At 33.4% G+C, this 18,913-nt stretch overlaps 9 protein-coding genes across 9 annotated transcripts; 2 read left to right on the top strand and 7 right to left on the bottom strand.

Annotated features, from left to right (window-relative positions):
• The first annotated feature begins 134 nt into the window (after positions 1-134).
• On the top strand, positions 135-3,217 carry HYPBUDRAFT_122778 (mRNA-binding ubiquitin-specific protease). Its single transcript, XM_020219294.1, has 2 exons — positions 135-1,074; positions 1,276-3,217. Exons 1-2 carry the CDS (start codon positions 381-383, stop codon positions 3,150-3,152), a joined length of 2,571 nt encoding a protein of 856 aa, XP_020076920.1. The 5' UTR covers positions 135-380; the 3' UTR covers positions 3,153-3,217.
• Positions 3,218-3,789: 572 nt separating this feature from the next.
• PGA48 (Pga48p) lies at positions 3,790-4,521 on the bottom strand. The gene has a single exon (XM_020223000.1). It carries the CDS (start codon positions 4,391-4,393, stop codon positions 4,037-4,039), a length of 357 nt encoding a protein of 118 aa, XP_020076919.1. The 5' UTR covers positions 4,394-4,521; the 3' UTR covers positions 3,790-4,036.
• A 399-nt stretch (positions 4,522-4,920) lies between these two features.
• HYPBUDRAFT_152611 (uncharacterized protein) lies at positions 4,921-5,860 on the bottom strand. The gene has a single exon (XM_020221110.1). The coding sequence runs from the start codon at positions 5,443-5,445 to the stop codon at positions 5,125-5,127; it is 321 nt and encodes a 106-aa protein (XP_020076918.1). The 5' UTR covers positions 5,446-5,860; the 3' UTR covers positions 4,921-5,124.
• Positions 5,861-6,041: 181 nt separating this feature from the next.
• On the bottom strand, positions 6,042-8,357 carry HYPBUDRAFT_156576 (ribonuclease P/MRP protein subunit; the record flags this gene model as incomplete). Its single annotated transcript, XM_020222216.1, has 1 exon — positions 6,042-8,357. The coding sequence occupies one exon, from the start codon at positions 8,355-8,357 to the stop codon at positions 6,042-6,044; it is 2,316 nt and encodes a 771-aa protein (XP_020076917.1).
• Positions 8,358-8,476: 119 nt separating this feature from the next.
• Positions 8,477-9,413, bottom strand: SSU72 (RNA polymerase II subunit A C-terminal domain phosphatase). The gene has a single exon (XM_020221109.1). The coding sequence runs from the start codon at positions 9,250-9,252 to the stop codon at positions 8,560-8,562; it is 693 nt and encodes a 230-aa protein (XP_020076916.1). The 5' UTR covers positions 9,253-9,413; the 3' UTR covers positions 8,477-8,559.
• A 139-nt stretch (positions 9,414-9,552) lies between these two features.
• Positions 9,553-11,286, bottom strand: HYPBUDRAFT_152608 (cysteine protease). The gene has a single exon (XM_020221108.1). The coding sequence runs from the start codon at positions 11,241-11,243 to the stop codon at positions 9,648-9,650; it is 1,596 nt and encodes a 531-aa protein (XP_020076915.1). The 5' UTR covers positions 11,244-11,286; the 3' UTR covers positions 9,553-9,647.
• Positions 11,287-11,600: 314 nt separating this feature from the next.
• On the top strand, positions 11,601-14,062 carry HYPBUDRAFT_152607 (uncharacterized protein; the record flags this gene model as incomplete). Its single annotated transcript, XM_020221107.1, has 1 exon — positions 11,601-14,062. A coding segment is annotated over exon 1 (2,251 nt), but the record flags the coding sequence as incomplete, so codon positions are not given.
• A 27-nt stretch (positions 14,063-14,089) lies between these two features.
• HYPBUDRAFT_148151 (uncharacterized protein) lies at positions 14,090-15,943 on the bottom strand (the record flags this gene model as incomplete). The annotated part of the gene is made up of 1 exon (XM_020220105.1): positions 14,090-15,943. The coding sequence occupies one exon, from the start codon at positions 15,941-15,943 to the stop codon at positions 14,090-14,092; it is 1,854 nt and encodes a 617-aa protein (XP_020076913.1).
• Positions 15,944-16,237: 294 nt separating this feature from the next.
• Positions 16,238-18,379, bottom strand: HYPBUDRAFT_11010 (uncharacterized protein; the record flags this gene model as incomplete). The annotated part of the gene is made up of 1 exon (XM_020218743.1): positions 16,238-18,379. One exon carries the CDS (start codon positions 18,377-18,379, stop codon positions 16,238-16,240), a length of 2,142 nt encoding a protein of 713 aa, XP_020076912.1.
• Positions 18,380-18,913: the final 534 nt, after the last annotated feature.

Below are 18,913 nucleotides of genomic sequence, written 5' to 3'. Positions count from 1 at the left end.
TTTCACAAGTAATTGATTCCCGCTCAAACACCTAGTTGAGTTTTTTCATAGTAGTTCAGTTCAGCTTACCTCTGAATAACATACCCAATCAACATTTGGATCAGATTTAATGTTGCAATAATCCCGGAAAAAGAGAAAAATCAAAAATTCATCATAAATTTTTCAACCCTTATTTTCGTTTTTGCTCCTTTTTCCTAGAAGATCCATTATATTTCAAGTCATTTAATTTCATTAAACTAACGTTTAAACACTTTGTTGACCAAGGGTCGCCCGTTTTTTTTTTTTCCACACTTTTTATTAGCGGTTGTCTTCGATTTCATAACTAGCATATCTATATTTAACTTAATTTTTTCGGTTTTTTAAGACTAACTTTTCCATACATGTCTACTGCTTCTTCCAATCCGACACTGTCCGGCTCCTCTTCGAGCCATCCTAATAGTAGTGGTGCCACTGGACCTAATCGTTTTCGTGGTGATGTTCCTTCTTTCAGTCCAAGTGGTCAAGCAACACCATCTCCAAGAATAAATCAACAGCCTATGCATATGGCCCAAGCTTACATGCAATCATTCTATCCTCCTCCAAATGCTCCTGCTCCTAACCCTTTTGTCTATAGTAATTTAGGTTATTATACTATGGTGCCCCAAGCTCAATTTGATTATAGTTTATATCAGCAATATCCTTATTATCCAGTTCCAACTAATCAGTTCAATCCTCAACAACAGTTCATACCAAACCATCATGTAAATGGCTATAATAATAATATGAATCATAGACCTAAATTAAATCATAAACATAAAAATGGCATGGTCAATGGTAATAATAACAAATCTCCAAGATTTGCAAACCAAAATTATCAGCCACCACAATTACATCCATCTCATCAATATAGCCCTCAAATGAATCAACTACCGGTACCACAATCACCATATTCTTCCCACCCTCCTCCACCTCTTCCTCAACATCAATATTCTCCTACTCCATCATCAGGTTATTCATCTCCAAAAACTGATACTGCTAGTATCAAGTCTAATAATAATAACCATGTTAGTAGGAGTGTCAAATCTACAAACCAAAGTAATGACAATAATAATGACAATAATGATGATAACGATAACAAAAGTATTAGTAATAGTAACAATAATGGCAGTAATAATGATAATGATGATGATTCTCACGATAAAATAACAAAATCAAAAACACCTAATACACCCTCTTTGCATTCTCCTAATCCTCAAAACTCAACCGAAAATAGAAATGAGGAATCTAATAAACTAGTTATTGAACAACCTACCAAATCTAATATTAAAAAGGCTCCATTATTTTTCAATTCAAATTTGAATGATTTCAAAGAAAGTCAAAATAAAATTTTCGATGAAAGAATAGAATCATTTAAATCGAAAAATGAAAAACTCAAAGCATTCTCTAAAGAACATGAAAGTGATTATAATATTCTTATTCATAATATTCATACAAAAATTATAGATCATAATTCCGATTCTGAATCATTCAAAAACACTCCTTTGATTTTTAATAATAAAGATACTTCAAAATCATCTGGTCATTTGAATAAATCCATCTCCGACGCATCCAATAAACCTATGACCACCAATTGGGCATCAGTTTTACAAAGTAGTGCCCCTAAAAAAACTACTTCTAATACTAAACCTAAATCCATTTCTGGAGCCAGCCATCAACGACAATCATCAATTGATCATGTTTCGAGCTCGGCCACTCCAACAAGAACAATTGATAATGAATCCGCTCAGCCATTGGGAATCTTAATTTTAAAAATAATGTTTGATCCAGTTTATGCAAATCTCAATAATTATTCAGCTTTTAAAGTTAAACCAAGAGGTTTAACCAATACTGGGAATATTTGTTATATGAATGCTGTTTTACAAGTGTTATTATATTGCGAACCATTGAATAAGATTTTGAAATTAATTGATGAAAAAGCCATTGGATCATTAAATCAAAATTCTTCGACTCCATTATTAGATTTGACTTTAAAATTCTTCAAAGATTTCCTTAGTGATGATAAATCTAGCAGCGGAAGTAAGTCATTATCACCTGAAGGTTTTTATATGTCTTTGATTACTCATGATAAATTTCAGCATTTAAAATGGGGCCAACAAGAAGACGCAGAAGAATTTTTGGGTTACTTTTTAGATGGATTACACGAAGAATTTGTTTCATCAATTAATTCTTTGACTACTTCTCAGATTGATTCATTTATTAATAATTATCAATCGATTATTACTGATGGATTAGCATACAATGAGTTCAAAGCACATGTTAAAAATGCAATCAAAATTATTAAGAAATCTAATACTGAAAAACATGCTGATTCAAATAAAGAAATCAAAGAAGAAATCAGTGATGATGAAAATGATGATGGTTGGTCAGAAGTAGGAACAGGTAATAAAAAAATTAGTGCCAAAAGAACTGTTGAAATTGAACCATCTCCAATTTCAAATATCTTTGGAGGTCAATTTAGAAGTGTTTTAAGTATACCAAAAAGTAAAGAAAGTCAATCAATTACTTTGGATCCATTTCAATGTGTTCAATTAGACATATCTGATTCTAATATTAATACTGTTGAAGAAGCATTCTTAAAATTGAATGAACCAGAAAGTATTCCTTATAAATCATCTCATAATAAAGAAGTAATTGCAAGAAAACAAACTTTCTTTGACCAAATGCCTCAAGTTTTAATCATCCATTTAAAGAGATTTTCATATCAACAAGAAACTAAAGAGAACAAGGACGAAACTAAATCTTTAGGAGGATTTGGGAGTATTGAAAAATTACGTAAGAAAATCACTTACGCTCATAATTTAAGTATTCCTCAAGAATGTTATTCTTCAATTATACAAAAATCCAATCCAGATAACGTTGGAAAACATTATAAATTAACCGGTGTTATTTACCATCATGGTACTGGTACCGATGGAGGACATTATACGTGTGATGTACTTCGTAAATCGTCGATTTTCGATAGTTCCGATGAGTCTGGTGGTAAGGTTAATGATAACGAATGGATTAGAATTGATGATACTTCCATTTCCTACTTGGATAAAAACGATGTCTTAGATGGCGGAGTTGAAGAATCCACCAAGACTGCTTACATTTTGGTCTACCAAAAGCTATAAGGATTAGTAAGACGTACATAAAAGAAAATTAAGCAAAAACCATCCAAAAAAAAATAGAAAATTACAAAAAAATATAAAGAAAAAAAAAAAATATTCCTAGTTTAAGATATTTACCTTTTGCCATATATACTGTACAATAGTTTATCCAAAATCATCATAAATTTCAATGGAGTTGTATATTACTACTACTATTATTATTATTATTATTATTACTACTATTACCACATCATTATTGTTATTAAGTTGTTGTCATTTTTATTTATATATTATTACCCTTTATTATATATTTAATACCTAAAAAAAAAAAAAATATTATATTGTGTAGATAACCATCTAATTAGTGTAACGAAATTACACCCCTTTTTGAAATTTCTCTGTATGAGACGGTTATCTGCATGTAATGTTTGGCTAAAAATTTGACTAAAATGAGTAGGAACAAACACCTAAATTGGACTTTTGGTATCTCAGTTAAAAGATTGGGCATAAGAACAGAGATAAACGGAATTTCAATTCACAGCAATAATGGAGATACTTTTGCTGGTGTAAGCCAGCATTGTAAAAAAATCTATTGTTTTCTGAGCATAATTTCGCAGTTTCTTGAAATGACCTTTAGGGATATTACTTACATTAATTAAACCGAATACAATAAAACATTCAATTATGAATATATTAAAAATTAATTATGGTAATTAAAAATACAGAAGAGTCAAAAAACTGAATTGAAGGTTTGCGCAGAAAGAAAACTTTGAAGTAACCGTGCAAATTAAATAAAGTAAAATCAGAATGCAGCACTACCGATTCAATTCAAGTAAACGAAAGAATTATAAAATAAAAAAAACAATTTATAGGATATCCAGTAACAATATAAAGGTTAGTGGGGTTGCTTAGAATAAAGCAGCAGCTAAAGCAGCAGCACCAATGAAAGAACCAGCATAGTTTTTAGCAGCACCGGCTTCGTAAGTAGTAACTTCAGCAGTACCGTTAGAAGCGGATTTAGATTCAGCAGCAACGGTAGAAGATTGAGCTTCAGAAGTGTAAGTGGTTGGGATGGTACATGGACCAGTAACAGTGATGGTGGTGGCTTCGGTGATGGTTAAAGTTTTGTTGTTAATAACAAGAGAAGTTGGTTCTGGACAGTAGGTAGTGTAGTCAGTAACAACAACGTCAGTGGTGACAGTAACGTTAGAAGCAACAACAGCAGAAGCTAAAACAGATGGAACTAAAACTTTAGAAAATTGCATATTTAATGGATTTGAAGCGAGTGAATAGATTAATGACTTTTCAAAAAAAATAAAAGAAAAGATAGCAGATGTCTACTCTTTATATACTTTTCAAGCACATTTCATCTAATGAATAAGAAAGGAAAAACTAGCCTGCCAAACAATAGCCACTAATTCTCCTTCAGACATAACAAGAAAAGAAATTATCTTTGTTTATACATTCTATTTTAAGCCTCTCTCATTAGTCACCTTATCGTTTTTGCAGTTGAATGCAAAGGAGGTGGGCATCGCAGACCAAACCTGCAAAAGACTCCACGGCAACCAGCAAACCCTGTCACAAACTGCAAACCGGCTGCAAGCGAACCTAAAAGAGACAAGATTGTTTTATCCAGATTAGGAAAACAACAAGCCAAATTAGTTGGATTGTCACATTGTTATTTTTACATCAAATTTTACTTAGAGTCATGTTCCATTATAAGGAAGTTTCAAGATGCTCTTACCACGAGTTTGAAAAGAAATTATACTAGCCAAAGAGAATAGAGATAGGCTTTTATTTTTAGATTGTTGATGTTGTTGCCCAAACAGGGTTTGCTCGTCAATTTGCTACATCGTAAGCCCAAAGGCTTTCTTGCATCGTAACTTTTTCGGTACGTATATTGTACCCTTTCATTGTAGGGTGGGTGAATTCATACTTAGTGTGGCTCCTATACACATGGGCTGAATTGAACCATCATTCTATTGAAAGAAGATGTTTATCGTGTTTTTACGGAAGAGTGGGGGTGGATAACAATGGTCTCGAAATCCCAGATTCCTTCTTGTGAATAGATGTCTTTTCGTAAAGTGTCAATAATTTCCTTTCTGTCCTTAGCAATAATATTGAAATGTGATCCAATGAAATTGGTTCTGGTTTCGTCGGTGAAGATGGGCCCTCCATTCACCATGAATCCTTGTTGCATTAGTGTTGGCACATTTGCGAGATGCTGGGGCCGGAACTTAAGTCTGTCGACTCCCGGCTTATCATAAATGGTCACTATCCATTCGATTTTGTTTAAGATTTGTCTCAGGGCTCTCATGTTCAATTAGTGTCTTGTACTTGAGATATTTCTCCTGGCCAAAAATCAGTTTAACTTTCGATTTTCTTTTTTTTTTTTCTCAAAAAGATGCCCGAGAAACTTCCGTACATATCATACGGATGTACGGAGGTCAATTTTCAAATCAATAAATCGCCAAACTTATAAATCTGAAAACTTCCATCACACAATAGTTGAAAAGATATTTCTAACCATTGATCTACTATAAACTTCATACTAAGTTGAAAGAAATCAAAAATTTTAAGACCCATACTTCCTCCAGCTGTCGAGTTTTCTAAAAACTAATGTTTAAAGAAACCCGGCAATCTGTTTGGTATGAGAAAGTTGGCAATAATCTAGCAAGACGCTGTGCAATGTCCCTAAGACTAGATTACGGTTATAAGACTTCTTGATCTCTTATAACATCTCAAGGTAAGTATGAAGATTCAAAAAGTTTTAAAAAAAACTACGTTTTTTATGGATCTCTAGTGATTTTTATACTTTTCGAGAAGGTGGGCGGGTAATACTTAAACTGAAAAAAAAAAAAAAAAAAAGTTTTATGGTCGTGTATTTCTCTATAAGCTGAAATGATTGCAAAATCAAATCTTTTCCCAATTGGCTGCTAGAAACCTAGAAGAGCCAACGTTCTTAATAAGGATGGGGCCCTTGGCCAACTCAGCACTCACACACCCGACTGCGCTCGGCTTACCCAAGGTCAAGTTGTAGGCACCGCTGGTGACGAATCCAATTAAGTTTTTAAATTGGAATTGGTCATTGGTTGGGGTTTTGGTATATTCATAGATTCTTGCATGATCTGTGATAAAACCTTTGGTTTGTAATTGTAGTTTGATTTGAATCACTGGCAATGCCGGGAACTTCTCCTTCGTATAGTCGATTTTAACCTGCTGCTTGATAAAATTCTGATGTAATTCATTTTTCCCATTATAAATAACTAAAGGATTAGAGGTTATTTCTAGTTGAGGATTTTCAATTCTTGATTTATGTATCATTACAAATAAGTCCCTTAATGTTTGTATTTCTCTACGTCCATTCAATTCATCAAAAGATGCATATTTGATTTCGAAGTTGTTCTTCACCTCTTCACTCAAATTCATTAATCCATATCTTAATTTACTTAAAAAATACCAATCACAACTTAAATTATTAACAAACCCATATTCATATTCATCAAATGATTTTTTGCTTTTGGGTTTCTTCATATAAACATCTCTCTCCAATTGCCTAATCAAATGATTCTCAAGCATTCCTTGGTTTAAAAATGGATAATCAGTAGGATAACTACTTTTGTTGTTTTCAAGATTAATTTGATGAATCTGTTTAAGCCCGCCAACTTGAACTGCTCGTACCTCATTCAATTTATACCAGATTGGTAAAACCCAAAACCAGGGTATTATAACAACCCAATTATCATTGCTTAATTTGGTAATCATGATTGGAATCGACCCTTCCTTATCCCTTATCGAGTTATCTGTAGCTTTAATCATTGAATACTCTTTCCCCAATTGCTTCAATGATTTCTGGTTCTCATAAGAAATCTCTCGCTGGTGATTATCAAATAGTTGATTGATGGCTTCTGGTATTATCTTATTGTGACTACTTCCTCTTATAGTTTCAATCAAACTGGTTTGGGAGTTGGAGGGTGGTGGATTCACTGGATGCTTCCAATACCTTGGATCTTTTATACTAAATGCAAAAGTTGTTCCAGCCGGGATTAGCGAAGTATCTTTATGCTGACTTATCTGGATCCAATTCGATTTAATTTCACTGGCTTCAGTAAAATGGAAAATTTGACTTAGTGAATTTAATGATCTAGGTCCATGTACTTCAATGGAACCTATCGAATATCTACAATCATTAACATTACCTTGACCTTTAACCAATTCAACAACATGCTCAAATAATCCAGTATATAACGAAGGATTGACCCTAAGCATCACCTTCTTGGTATTCATATCGGCAAATATCAACCCTTTTCCGATTTTGTTTTCTCCGATGTAGATCCAGTCATCATATGATTTTCCCCGAAAATATTGTTCAGGAACTTTCTTTTTGAATTTACTGATTTGCTGTATTAACAATTTCATTGATTCTTCATCTTTCAAGTCAATAATCATCGTTCCATTGAATGATCCTTCATATATGATACATCCCGATTTAGATGCTCTACTAATTGCTTTGAAACATTTCTGAGTTGGCTTAAGTGGTATCTGATATCCCCATTTTTTGATCATATGAAATCTTTTAGCATGCCAAATATGCGTTGGAAGCCAGACAAATTCTCTTTGTCTTTGGCTATACTTTAATTTTCCTCTTGGTTTTGGTGCTAATTGATTGATTCCAGTATTATCACATGATCCATAATTGGACAATTTTTCTTTGAAATTTTCAGTTTTCCCATCTTCCAATTCTTTTATCTGTTCATTCAAAATTTTAATCTTTTGTCTTAATTTAAGTTTTCCATTGATTTCGGCAGTTGGCACAGACTTAAGTGCATTGATTTTGGATGCCAACCTTAATAGTTTCTTCGTAGTTCGTAACCTGTATAATTCACGGCCCCTAGGGTGGTGTTTTTTGGCTGGTACTCCATTGATTGAATTTTGCATTTCTCTAATGGCTTTATTTCTTAATCTCTTGGGTATTCTCTTTACATTATGAGATGCTGCCCTCCTTCTCAAGCTCCTCGGAAGACTTTGAAATACCCTTGTAGATGAAGCATATTTAGTATTCAATTGGGATAATTCAAACGCTTTTATTTCAAATTCTCTCGATGCTAAGAATTGTGGAACCGATAGTATCCCATCTTTAAAGTCTTTATCAGAATTCTGAGATCGAATTGCCCGACTATTATAAAGCTTAGTCTTCTTTTTATTGAACTGATTAGATTTTGGAGGCATTATCCGTCTTAGGGAGCGTTTACAACTAGATCTTATACATATATATAGATGTATATAGAGCATCGTGAAAAAAAAAAAAAAGTCTCAGATCAATAATTGAAACCCGTACACATTAGTCAGTAATATTCAAATTTACTACTATTATGAATGCTATATAATACAAAATGCTATTGAAACCATGGACACCTTTGTTAGCGAATACTCAATAGTATGATACACTGTAAAGGGTGGGCAAGTGTGTATGCTCTTTCTGCCAGTCAGCTAAGATATTCATCATCTGATCTTCTAATAAAATTGGATTATCTTCGTCTTCAACATCTTCATTTAAATCGATTCTCTTTTGCTTCTCTTTTCTTGTAAATTCATGTATCATATTGACTAATTTCAATATACCTTTACCACCAATTTTAGCGTTTTCGTTATCATCCTTGATATCAACATTTATTATGTGAACAACTTGCTTTATTTCATTATCATCATCAGGACCCTTTTTGTTATTGGTCATTCTTAACATTAAATCATCGAGGACAGAGTCAAAGCATCTTTCTTCACATGTTATGACCAAATCAAATTTCCCAGCGTATGCATTAGTATGCCATTTTTCAGGTGCCTTTTTGACAAATCGGTTTCTATTCACCATAGTGATTAAACCATTGGCCTCGTACATTTTATGACACTCTTGTGATGTTAAGTCCTGGTAAATATACTCATAAGGTGTACCAAAATCGTAAACATTGGGTCTATCTATAGAAGGACCTGGTAATTTCACTGCACTCCCGGTACCAAAAGATTGAACGTTATAACCAGCATCCTGTAATTGTTTATGAGACTCCATAGATCTATTATTATTAGACGCACAAACAGTACAAATCTTAAGACTATCTTCCACAACCATTCTCTATTTATTGTATCTCGTAATCAGTTATTGGACGTGTTTCTCTATTTTATCGAGTCTCTAGTATATTATCCCACGAATATCCAGGTTTGTGTAATCCTGCTTCTAGATACCAAGACTACTGAGTTGAATTCTATTATAATGCGCTATATGAACACAGTTACTAATTACAAGTCTTTTGTATTAAGTCTTAATTGAAGTTGAAAAGTCTTACTTTCAATTTTGACTTTTTTTTTCTAAGGTTGTTTTCGAGCACAATACACGACCTACATATCAATAGACTTATATATATGTATTTAAATAACCTGCCAGCAAGTTATATGTAGCTATGGCTCTATATGGTTGTCGATGGAGGGGTTCATTTATACCAATTTCTTTAAGATCAGTAAAAAATCCTAGTTATCATCAAGAACTTCAACTTGCGTTGAAGAAACCTTCTCTATGAAATCAAAACTTTCACTTGGTCGAGACCCTGGCCTGGAAACATTTACGGTATCATCCTTGTTTCCAGAATCAGCTGAGTTGGACAATAGATGGCCATTTTCATTCTCCAGAGTGTTATATTGATGATCTTCTTCGCCATTGACATCTCTTGGTAATGATTCTGGATCATCAAATTCATCAGCAAGATCAATAAAGTCATCATTCTCTTTTCTATCAGCAACACTGACAAAATCGTCATGGCAGTCTTTAGTATCGACGTGAACGAATTCAGAGTTACGTCTCTGTCTGGCCGAGGGAACGTCTGTCTTTGTAGAGGCCCTTCTTACTTGTTTCACTTCTTTACTTGAATGGAAATGAACTATTTTATTCCCATCAGCCTGCAAATCCGATTTGAATTGGAGATAGTCATCAACATTTTTCACCAAAACCCCGATCATCATGGAGGGGTCAAGATCGTTTATATTTAAAGATTGGTATCTTTTAGTATGGAAAGCATCATATTCCGATTTAACAAACTGTGGATAATGTGGATCAAGATAAAGCAAATTATCTGGTTCTTCGTAACCGAAGAAGTAGAAACTTGAAGATGGTTTCCCTCCAGCTATTCCGACTGATTGATCCAAGGCAAGAAACTTCAAAATGCTTGAATGGTATATTGAATTAATTTTATCAATTCCTAACCTTACTGGAAGCAAAATCAATAAGCCAGAGATGCTGGTACTGTTTAATATTTGAGAAACTTCGTCATCGTAAATGTCAGAGCTTTCACTTATCAAGACTTCAAGCTGCGGCAAGTTTTCTTCATTGGTCAGATTATTGAGCTTCTTGCACAATCTTTTGATTGATAATGATGCAGCATTTGGGCCAAACCACTGGCCCGGCTTCACTTGTAAAGGCAGCTCAGATGCAACTTGGATAAAGTTATGTATGGAAAATGGTCGATCATAATTATCCTTGAATGCGTCGATAAGCTTATTATGTAGTTCGTTTTGTTCTTCAACTTGAAACTTAAAGTCTTTGCCTAATAATAAGTTCTGATAAGTATTGGCTAATAACGACTGTGAAGTTCTTATCATACACCCCCAGCCAACGTCAGTTGTGAAATTATCATTATCGACAAACCCATGCATGTTATTAAAGGTGCTAGCTATATTTCTATTAAAAATCATCGACTGAATAAACCCTAATGGCTGAGGTCCATCCATAGCCTTCGGAATGGGTTCAAAGCCTGTTCTATATGTTAGCCATATTCTCGAATATATATCTTCTTCAACATCACTATCGTTAATGCTTGACACCACATATTTCTTACCTAATATTACAATACTAACGTTTTTGGGACACTCCCCAGATTCATTGGATTCGTCTTGATTCTTCTCGATGTTCTTTTCAGTATTCACCAACTGTTGCCAGAGTTGAGATAAGGAGAAGGGCGTGTCAGCCTGTTGATTCTCCTTTTTTACACATGTTTCTTGGTCCAATTGACCATCACTAGCTTTATGATCTTCCATCTTATTGAAGCTCTTCTGACCCTCTGACTCCATCATTATAGATTGTTAATAGTTGGAAAGAAGAAGCTGTTGGTTATTGTATCACCATGGAGTTCCTCTATGGTTTATCTTTTTTTTTTTTTTTTTGAATCGTTCAATGTGCTACAGTATCTGAGTTTTTTTTGCATTCATTTAATTTCTCTGATGGTATTTTTTTTGGTTTCGTTTCTCATTTTAATTTATCTTTTTTTTTTTTTTTTTGTTAGTCTCTACGAGCTTGTGTCGCATTTTGCTCTCTCAGTATGAGACATAAATGATTCATCGATGGCCTACAAAAAAGACTAATTTACTTCTTCATTATTTTGCATTGGACCTCTAGCCAAATTACAGCTTTTCAGACTAAAATGCCCAAGAGAGGTGGAAGAAATAGAGGTGGATCTCTAGCCAATCGTGGTGGCAGAGGAGGCAGATTTAGATTCACTAATGGCAAAAAAAAGAAGAGTAAAGGTAGATCTAATAACCATCGTGGGAATTCCATGCCTAACTACAATGTACCTGAACTTATGGATCTTGAAGATAATGTGTATATTCCAGAAATTGGAAGCTCTGTTCCAAAGGGTAGTATGAGAAGTTTATCTAGACGTCCAGCCAGGCAACAGATGTTCGCTGAAGCTCAATATACAGATAAACATATTGAACAAACTGTGAATCAGCCTTTACGTAAAAGAGGTATAGAATTTGTTAAGGCTAAAGAGGTATATGATCCGAGTGCAGATTTGTTCAAAAAAATGAATAAGTCAAACACAATGTCTGAAAAAGAAGGAGATATTGTGGATGGAATGAATTCTTTGAATGTTGAAAACCTTCAATCACCAACTGATTCAAACTCTGATGGTTACACTTTACCCAAAGAGTCGGTTTCTAAGGGCCTAGAGACTGAAATTACTCCTGATGACCTTTCTGGTAGTATTGATAAGAAAACGGATGAGGAGGTTACAACTCATAAAACTGAATTCTCTGTTCCAGTTCCTGAAACCGAAGACACATCAAGCGAATCAGATGAAAAAACATCATCATCCAAGAATGATACTTCTAAGAGTGATCCAACCAAGGATGACGCTACAACCCAAATTGATCCCGTCGATCCAATTGATTTCGTAATAGATACAGAAGGCGATAAGGAAATCATGTCTTCTGCAGCGGTATCAAAACCACCCACTTATGCATTAGTTGATCAGCCAAAGCCTGCTGAACCAGTTCCTGGTACTCAGCTTGAACATGATCCATATCTAACTGTCGGAAATGTTTCTTTACATACGAAAAGAGATCATGATGGTAACACTACGACGTCTTTAATGACCTCTTCAGAGCTGACAGATATCCGTTCAGGATTTATTGACGAAAGATCTAATAATAAAGACTTTGGTGAGGATATGAGTGATATTTCAGATGATGACGTTTCGGGTTATAAAGACTATATCAAGCTGGTAATGGATAACATGCTGAAGGAAAACAGCGATTATGATGATGATGTATACGAAAGTGATACTAATTTTGATATCATGGCATCATCCTCAAGCTCAGATGAAGACGAAGATAGTGATGCACAAAGTTCGGATAATGATGTTTCTAAGGATCCAGAATATGGGTTCCTCCCAGAAGATTATGAATTTGACGTATCCCAATTGGACATCAGTAATGTCAGATTGGGTCTTAAAAATCAATACTACGCTAAAAATTTTGAATTGACTGGCTCAATGTCAGATTTTATGTGGATTGATGAAGATGAATTATTTGATTTTGTTATACTGAAAGGTGTTAAAGAACATAGACTTCATAGTTATATGAAATTCGCAACAAAAGGCTTGATTGATGAAGACGAGTTTTCTCAACCAGACTATTCGGACGTTTATATTTCTGAGAGTTCTGAAGATGAAGAAGATGATGATGTATCACAGGAGGGCGACAACTTAGATGATTTACTACAATTTTCAAGAGCTCAAGCTCAGCGTCAACAAGGCTATGATGAAATCGATTTCCCATCAACCCAATCTATCGAGACTACTGGTAAAGGTAAGAAGAAGAAGTTGAAGTTAGATCGATTTGATCTTGAAAATGACTTAATTGAGTCCTTACAAGATCAATATCAAACTCACAGAGAAGCTAAGAAGAATAAGAAGAGTAGAAAAGAAGAAGAAAAGCTACTCAATGGCTTAGCTAATGATGATCTAAGAATAAAATATCCTTATTCTCTTCATATAAGGGATATAAGAGATGAGTTTGAAAATTTCCTCCATGACTCCAATCGACAAGATATGAGTTTCCCTCCGCTAGACCCACATGGTAATAAAACTATTTGTAAAATGGCAACTTGTTATAATATGAAGTCATCCAAAAATGGTGGGAATGGGTTAAAATCTTTTATAAAAGTTTCAAAAAACAGAAAGACTTTCCATTATTTGCCTAAATTTGACCAGGTAGGTAATATATTAAGACAGAGACCTATTTTCAACAGAACCGATGCCAAAAGGCCAAAGGATGAAATAGATAAGACCGATGGTAAAAGAAAAGATAAACAGAGAAGAAGAACTAAACCAGAAAATAAGGCTGTTGCCAAAGAAGGTGATATAGTTGGTATTAATGCACCAGAAATTGATCGTAATAATATTGGTAGACAATTATTAGAAAAGCTTGGTTGGACTCAAGGTGAAGGTTTAGGTGCTCATGGCAATAAGGGTAGCAGCGATTTTGTTTTAGCTAAAGTGAAAAAGACAAAGACTGGTTTGAAATAGATATGACGTTCATTATACATTAAATCTAGATACCATCTAGTGGCTTTATAGAAAAGAAAGAGAAAAAAAAAAGATATATTTAATAGAATAAATAAATAAGTTGTAAATTGACTAACGCTTCTTTTTTGACTTCTTCTTCACCTCTTTTACGGGAGCTGCATGTCCAGTGTTTTTGACATGTTGAAAAAGTTTATTTCTGGAAGTGAATACTTCCTTACAAACAACACATATTTCTGAACCATTAGGGATTTTTCCATTCTTGGGAATTGTCGGTGGAGGACTTTGGTCAGTCTCGTCAGGTGTATTTACCTTAGTGGATGCAACGCTTTTACTTTTTTTGTTATTTTTTTTGGAATTCTTTTTAGATCCCACAATCCAATCATCATCGGAATCATTGAGTTTGGATTCTGATCCTAATTTTGAAAGTTCTGCTTCTAATGAGTTAACTTCTTCATCTTTGAAATCTACCACGCCTTGCTTTTGTTTCTTTTTCTTCTTCAGTTTTGATGAAGTTTTAGTAGTCGGTAATTCTTCATTAGTATCAATCAAATCGTCGATATCATCATCGATATCATCATCTATATCATCATCTATATCAAGATCATCAAGATTGAGATTTTGTTCATTACTTTTCAAACTGTCGGAGTCTTTTTCTTCTGCTGGTTCTTTATGGTGATCCAGAGTATAAGCTTCCAGGTTATTTTCCTCCTCAGTGAATTCAACATCCTCGTCGGTCAAAGCAGCATCCGCGTCGGTCAAAGCAGCATCCGCGTCGGTCAAAGCAGCATCTTCATCGGCAGTTTCAAATTCTTCAAGATCGATATCATCTTTATCGATACCTAATTCTATACCTTCCTTTTTCATTTCCCAACGTAAACGATTCAAACTTTTTTTATGTTTTTTAGATTTTTCATGAATTTCGAATTGATTTTGTGATTTGAAAAGTTTATCACATATGACACATTCAAATTCATTTTCATCTTGTATATCGTGGAATTCTTCGTCTGAATCAGAGCTACTTGAAGAAAGGTATTCATCTTTTAATAAGGTTTCTAATTCTTCTAATTGATCTAAATCTAATTTTTGCCAATCTTGAATTTCAAAGTCTTTAATACCAGAAGCTTTTTCTTGCAAAGTTTGGGCTTTAGCTTGTCTTGTAATCGATTCTTGTTGTTTTAATCGTTTTTGGCGTTCAAATTCTTCTACTCCCTTTTTAACTCTAGGATCTCTTTTCCTTATAAAACTAACAAAATTTCTAATTGTCTCATTATAATCTTTTTTAGCGACATCTCTTGATTTTTTATTTTCACGTTCCATTAATCTTCTGGTTCTTCTATCAGGAGCAGAAGAATATCTATATTCGTCTTTCCAGTTAAATGTTTTAATACTTTGAAAAGAAGACCAAGAATTATAAAAATCTCTTATTTGAGTGGGATAATCACTTTTACTATTGCCAAATCTAGGAAATTTTAAAAACGAAGAATCAATTACATTAACATTTGGAGCATCATCTTTAAATTTATCAAAACCAGATAAGTTTTGAAATTTTCCATGGGTTATTTCTTCAGCAGCCAATCTTTCGAAAAGTCTACCCACTATATTATAAAAACCTGAAATTGAATCATCCATTACCGTATATAAAGTTGGATTGAAATATCTCATTATTTCTTCGGTGGAAATACTTGGAATTATTGGGTCGTCGTCATATTCGTAATTGGATGAGCCAAAATCATCATCATCTCTAAGAATCAGGTTTTTATGAGAATCATACCAAGATCTTTCTTGAGGATCAGATAAAACTTCGTAGGCCGATCTGATTAATGCAAATCTTGCAGTAGCACCTTCGACATCGTCGGGATTTTTATCAGGGTGTAATTGAAGAGCCTTTTTCCTGTACGCCTTTTTTAGCTCGGAGTCCGAGGCAGTCAGTTCTACACCCAATAATTCGTAATAACAAGTTTTCATTGATAAAGACTAGTGATGATGGAGCTTTTTTCAATTTTTTTTGATTTTTTTTATTTTATTTTTTTTTTTTTCATTATGATCTACAATTTTCGCAGTCCTTTTTTTTTCTTTAGCATTTAGTATTTATTAGATATCCTACAATTCTAACTGGTATAAAAGAAGTGAATATGAAAGGAGAATATACTCTCCGAAAAGTAATAATAAAAGGAAGAAATGAAGGTAACTTTTTTTGGATTTTTTTTTTGGGTTTTTTTTTTTTTTTTCCGGGGATTTTAAATAAATAATACAAGATTATCACCAACCTTTTGAATGATAGTCATCTAGATCATGATTTTCATCCGAATCATTTTCATTTGGGTCCAAGCCCAATCTATTTTTATGATTCTTCAATAATTCTTCATCTTTGATGACGTGGGTTGGTAAAGGGACTTTACCTAATCTATAATCAATCAAGATTGATTCTTTTAAAGAATTACTCAATTCCGATAACATCATTTCTCTTCTTGTTGATTTAGGAGATAATTTTTTCGAGAAGGAATCGGTTTCCAAAGGAGTGTCTATTGTTTCGGAACCAGTTTTCACCGAGTTGTTATTTAAGGAAGGTGATTGATCTAAAGAGTTGAAGGAAGTTTCGGAAGATTTGATTTCAGGAGTTGGTTTATTTGATTTATGTTTGCCATGATATTTTTTCGATTGGTAAAATAAATTCGATAAGCTGAGAGAAGATTTTGAAATGATATTTTTAAAAGCATGATTTGAAGACGGGATATCATTTGCCGGATCTGATTTAGTAGTGACGTTGAAATCGGATACTCCGACGATTGATTTATTTTTGGTGAATAAGTTATTTGAGTTCTCATCATCAACGAAGGGTTTCGGTTTAGGAGGAGATGATAAATCATTCCAGATACTTGTTCTTAATAGATTAGTTTGATAATGGGGGTAATTTTTTGAGATATCAGTCATTGAAGTATATTTTTTTTGAAATAGGATGGAAGGTCTTTTAATTTTATTTTTATCACACCCGATTGCCGAATGGTCTTGATCAACGGTGATGATTCCGGTAGTGGAGGATCGTTTCAAAAGAGGTTTTTTAGACGAATCATTCAATTCATTTAAGAAAAGACCCGAAAGTAAGGATCGAGGTTTAGAATCGTCCTGTTTAATGATATCGGTTTCACCCGAGTGTATTTTGGATAAGGAAGAATTTGGGATTTGGATTGATTTTTTTTTATCGAATTTTAAAGGGGTTGGGGAATGGGATAAGTGGTCACTCTCCGACGAGACCGATAACCATTCTGATTCATTTGATTTAGTTGAATTTTGGTAAGTTTGTAGCGAGTTATTTTGCGAAGGGATGGTTGGGGGCGGTCTGAATTCGTCTTCTGACTCGTCTTCCGAGATATCGGTTGACGATAAGCTGGTATCGCCTTGATTGTAGGAGATTTTGTTATTGAATAAAGAAGGTTGTCTTTGTATGGGGGGTTTAGTTTCTTGAAGTTGATTTTTGGTATCATTAGGTTTATAATTTTCCGATTGAGAGCCATCATGTTTGGTATAGTTTTCCAATTGAGAGCCATCATGTTTGGTATAGTTTTCCGATTGAGAGCCATCGTTTTTATAATTTTCCGATGGAGAGCCATCATCTTTATAATTTTCCGATTGAGAGCCATCATCTTTATAATTTTCCGATTGAGAGCCATCATCTTTATAATTTTCCAATGGAGAGCCATCATCTTTATAATTTTCCGATTGAGAGCCATCATGTTTAGTATAATTATCAGATTGAGAGCCGTCATTTTTTGGAGAAGGAGTAATGTAAAAAATATTTTTACTGGAAGAGATTTGATTTGGCAGGAACCCTCTTACAAAAGAAGTTCTGGAACGATTAAGTTGAGGTTTGGGAACCGGAACCTGTTCTTGTTCATCATCATCATCCGAAGAAACAAATTCCTCGTCATCTTCTGAAATATCAGAAGTATCCGAATCATAAGATTGTAAATTATTATTATGAAGATTTTTCATATTTGAAGAAGAAATTGGAGTAATATCTTGATTTATCTGATTACCATTTAAACTTAACTTTGAATTATGACTAAATAACGTTGACTTTGAGTTATTCAGAAATAACAGAGGACGATTTGAATTATTGTAAGAATTTGAATTTGACAAAAATTGATTTTTATTGGGTTTAAGATTACTGAGGGACTCTTTACTTAAATCTTGTAAATAATTTTCATTTTTTTGAATCAACTTTTTATTTAGTAGTCTCCAAGATCTATTATTCAATCTTTTATTACAAGAGTTTTTGCAATTTAATAAATCTTGATTTAAATTTGTAATTTTCCATAAATTATAAATTGAATTTAAATTTGACTCAAATTTAAAATTTATTTCTATATTTTCACTAAATTCATTAAACTCATTTGTCAGCATGGTCTATGACAAATTTCAAAGAAAAAACCAAAGAAAAAACTTGGAGGGTTTATTCATATAACATATATCCAGTTAAGTTTGAAGGTTGATCAACCGATTGAGTGATCTAGTCAATCTCCCGTACAACAAATTGGGAAAAAAGACAAAATTTGATCATTCATTGGTGCTGGTGCTTGGGTGTTTTGTCCTTGCTAGTCACACCTCACTACACACAATCATTTACTACACTTACATAATTAATATATTATACTACCTACTATACCCAGTGTACTATTTATTACTATATACTATTACTAGTATATTTAATTATTACTATATACTATTACTAGTATATTTAATTATTACTATATACTATTACTAGTATATTTAATTATTACTATATACCATTACTAGTATATTTAATTATTACTATATACCATTACTAGTATATTTAATGATTACTATATACTATATTCAACTATTATACTGGTACTATTCAATTATTATATACCGTGCGGTATCACCTATACAAGAGATTGACCTACTCGACACCGT

Source organism: Hyphopichia burtonii, assembly GCF_001661395.1.
Source record: "Hyphopichia burtonii NRRL Y-1933 unplaced genomic scaffold HYPBUscaffold_3, whole genome shotgun sequence".
Taxonomy (NCBI): domain Eukaryota; kingdom Fungi; phylum Ascomycota; class Pichiomycetes; order Serinales; family Debaryomycetaceae; genus Hyphopichia; species Hyphopichia burtonii.
This window is presented reverse-complemented; position numbering and strand designations above follow the sequence as displayed.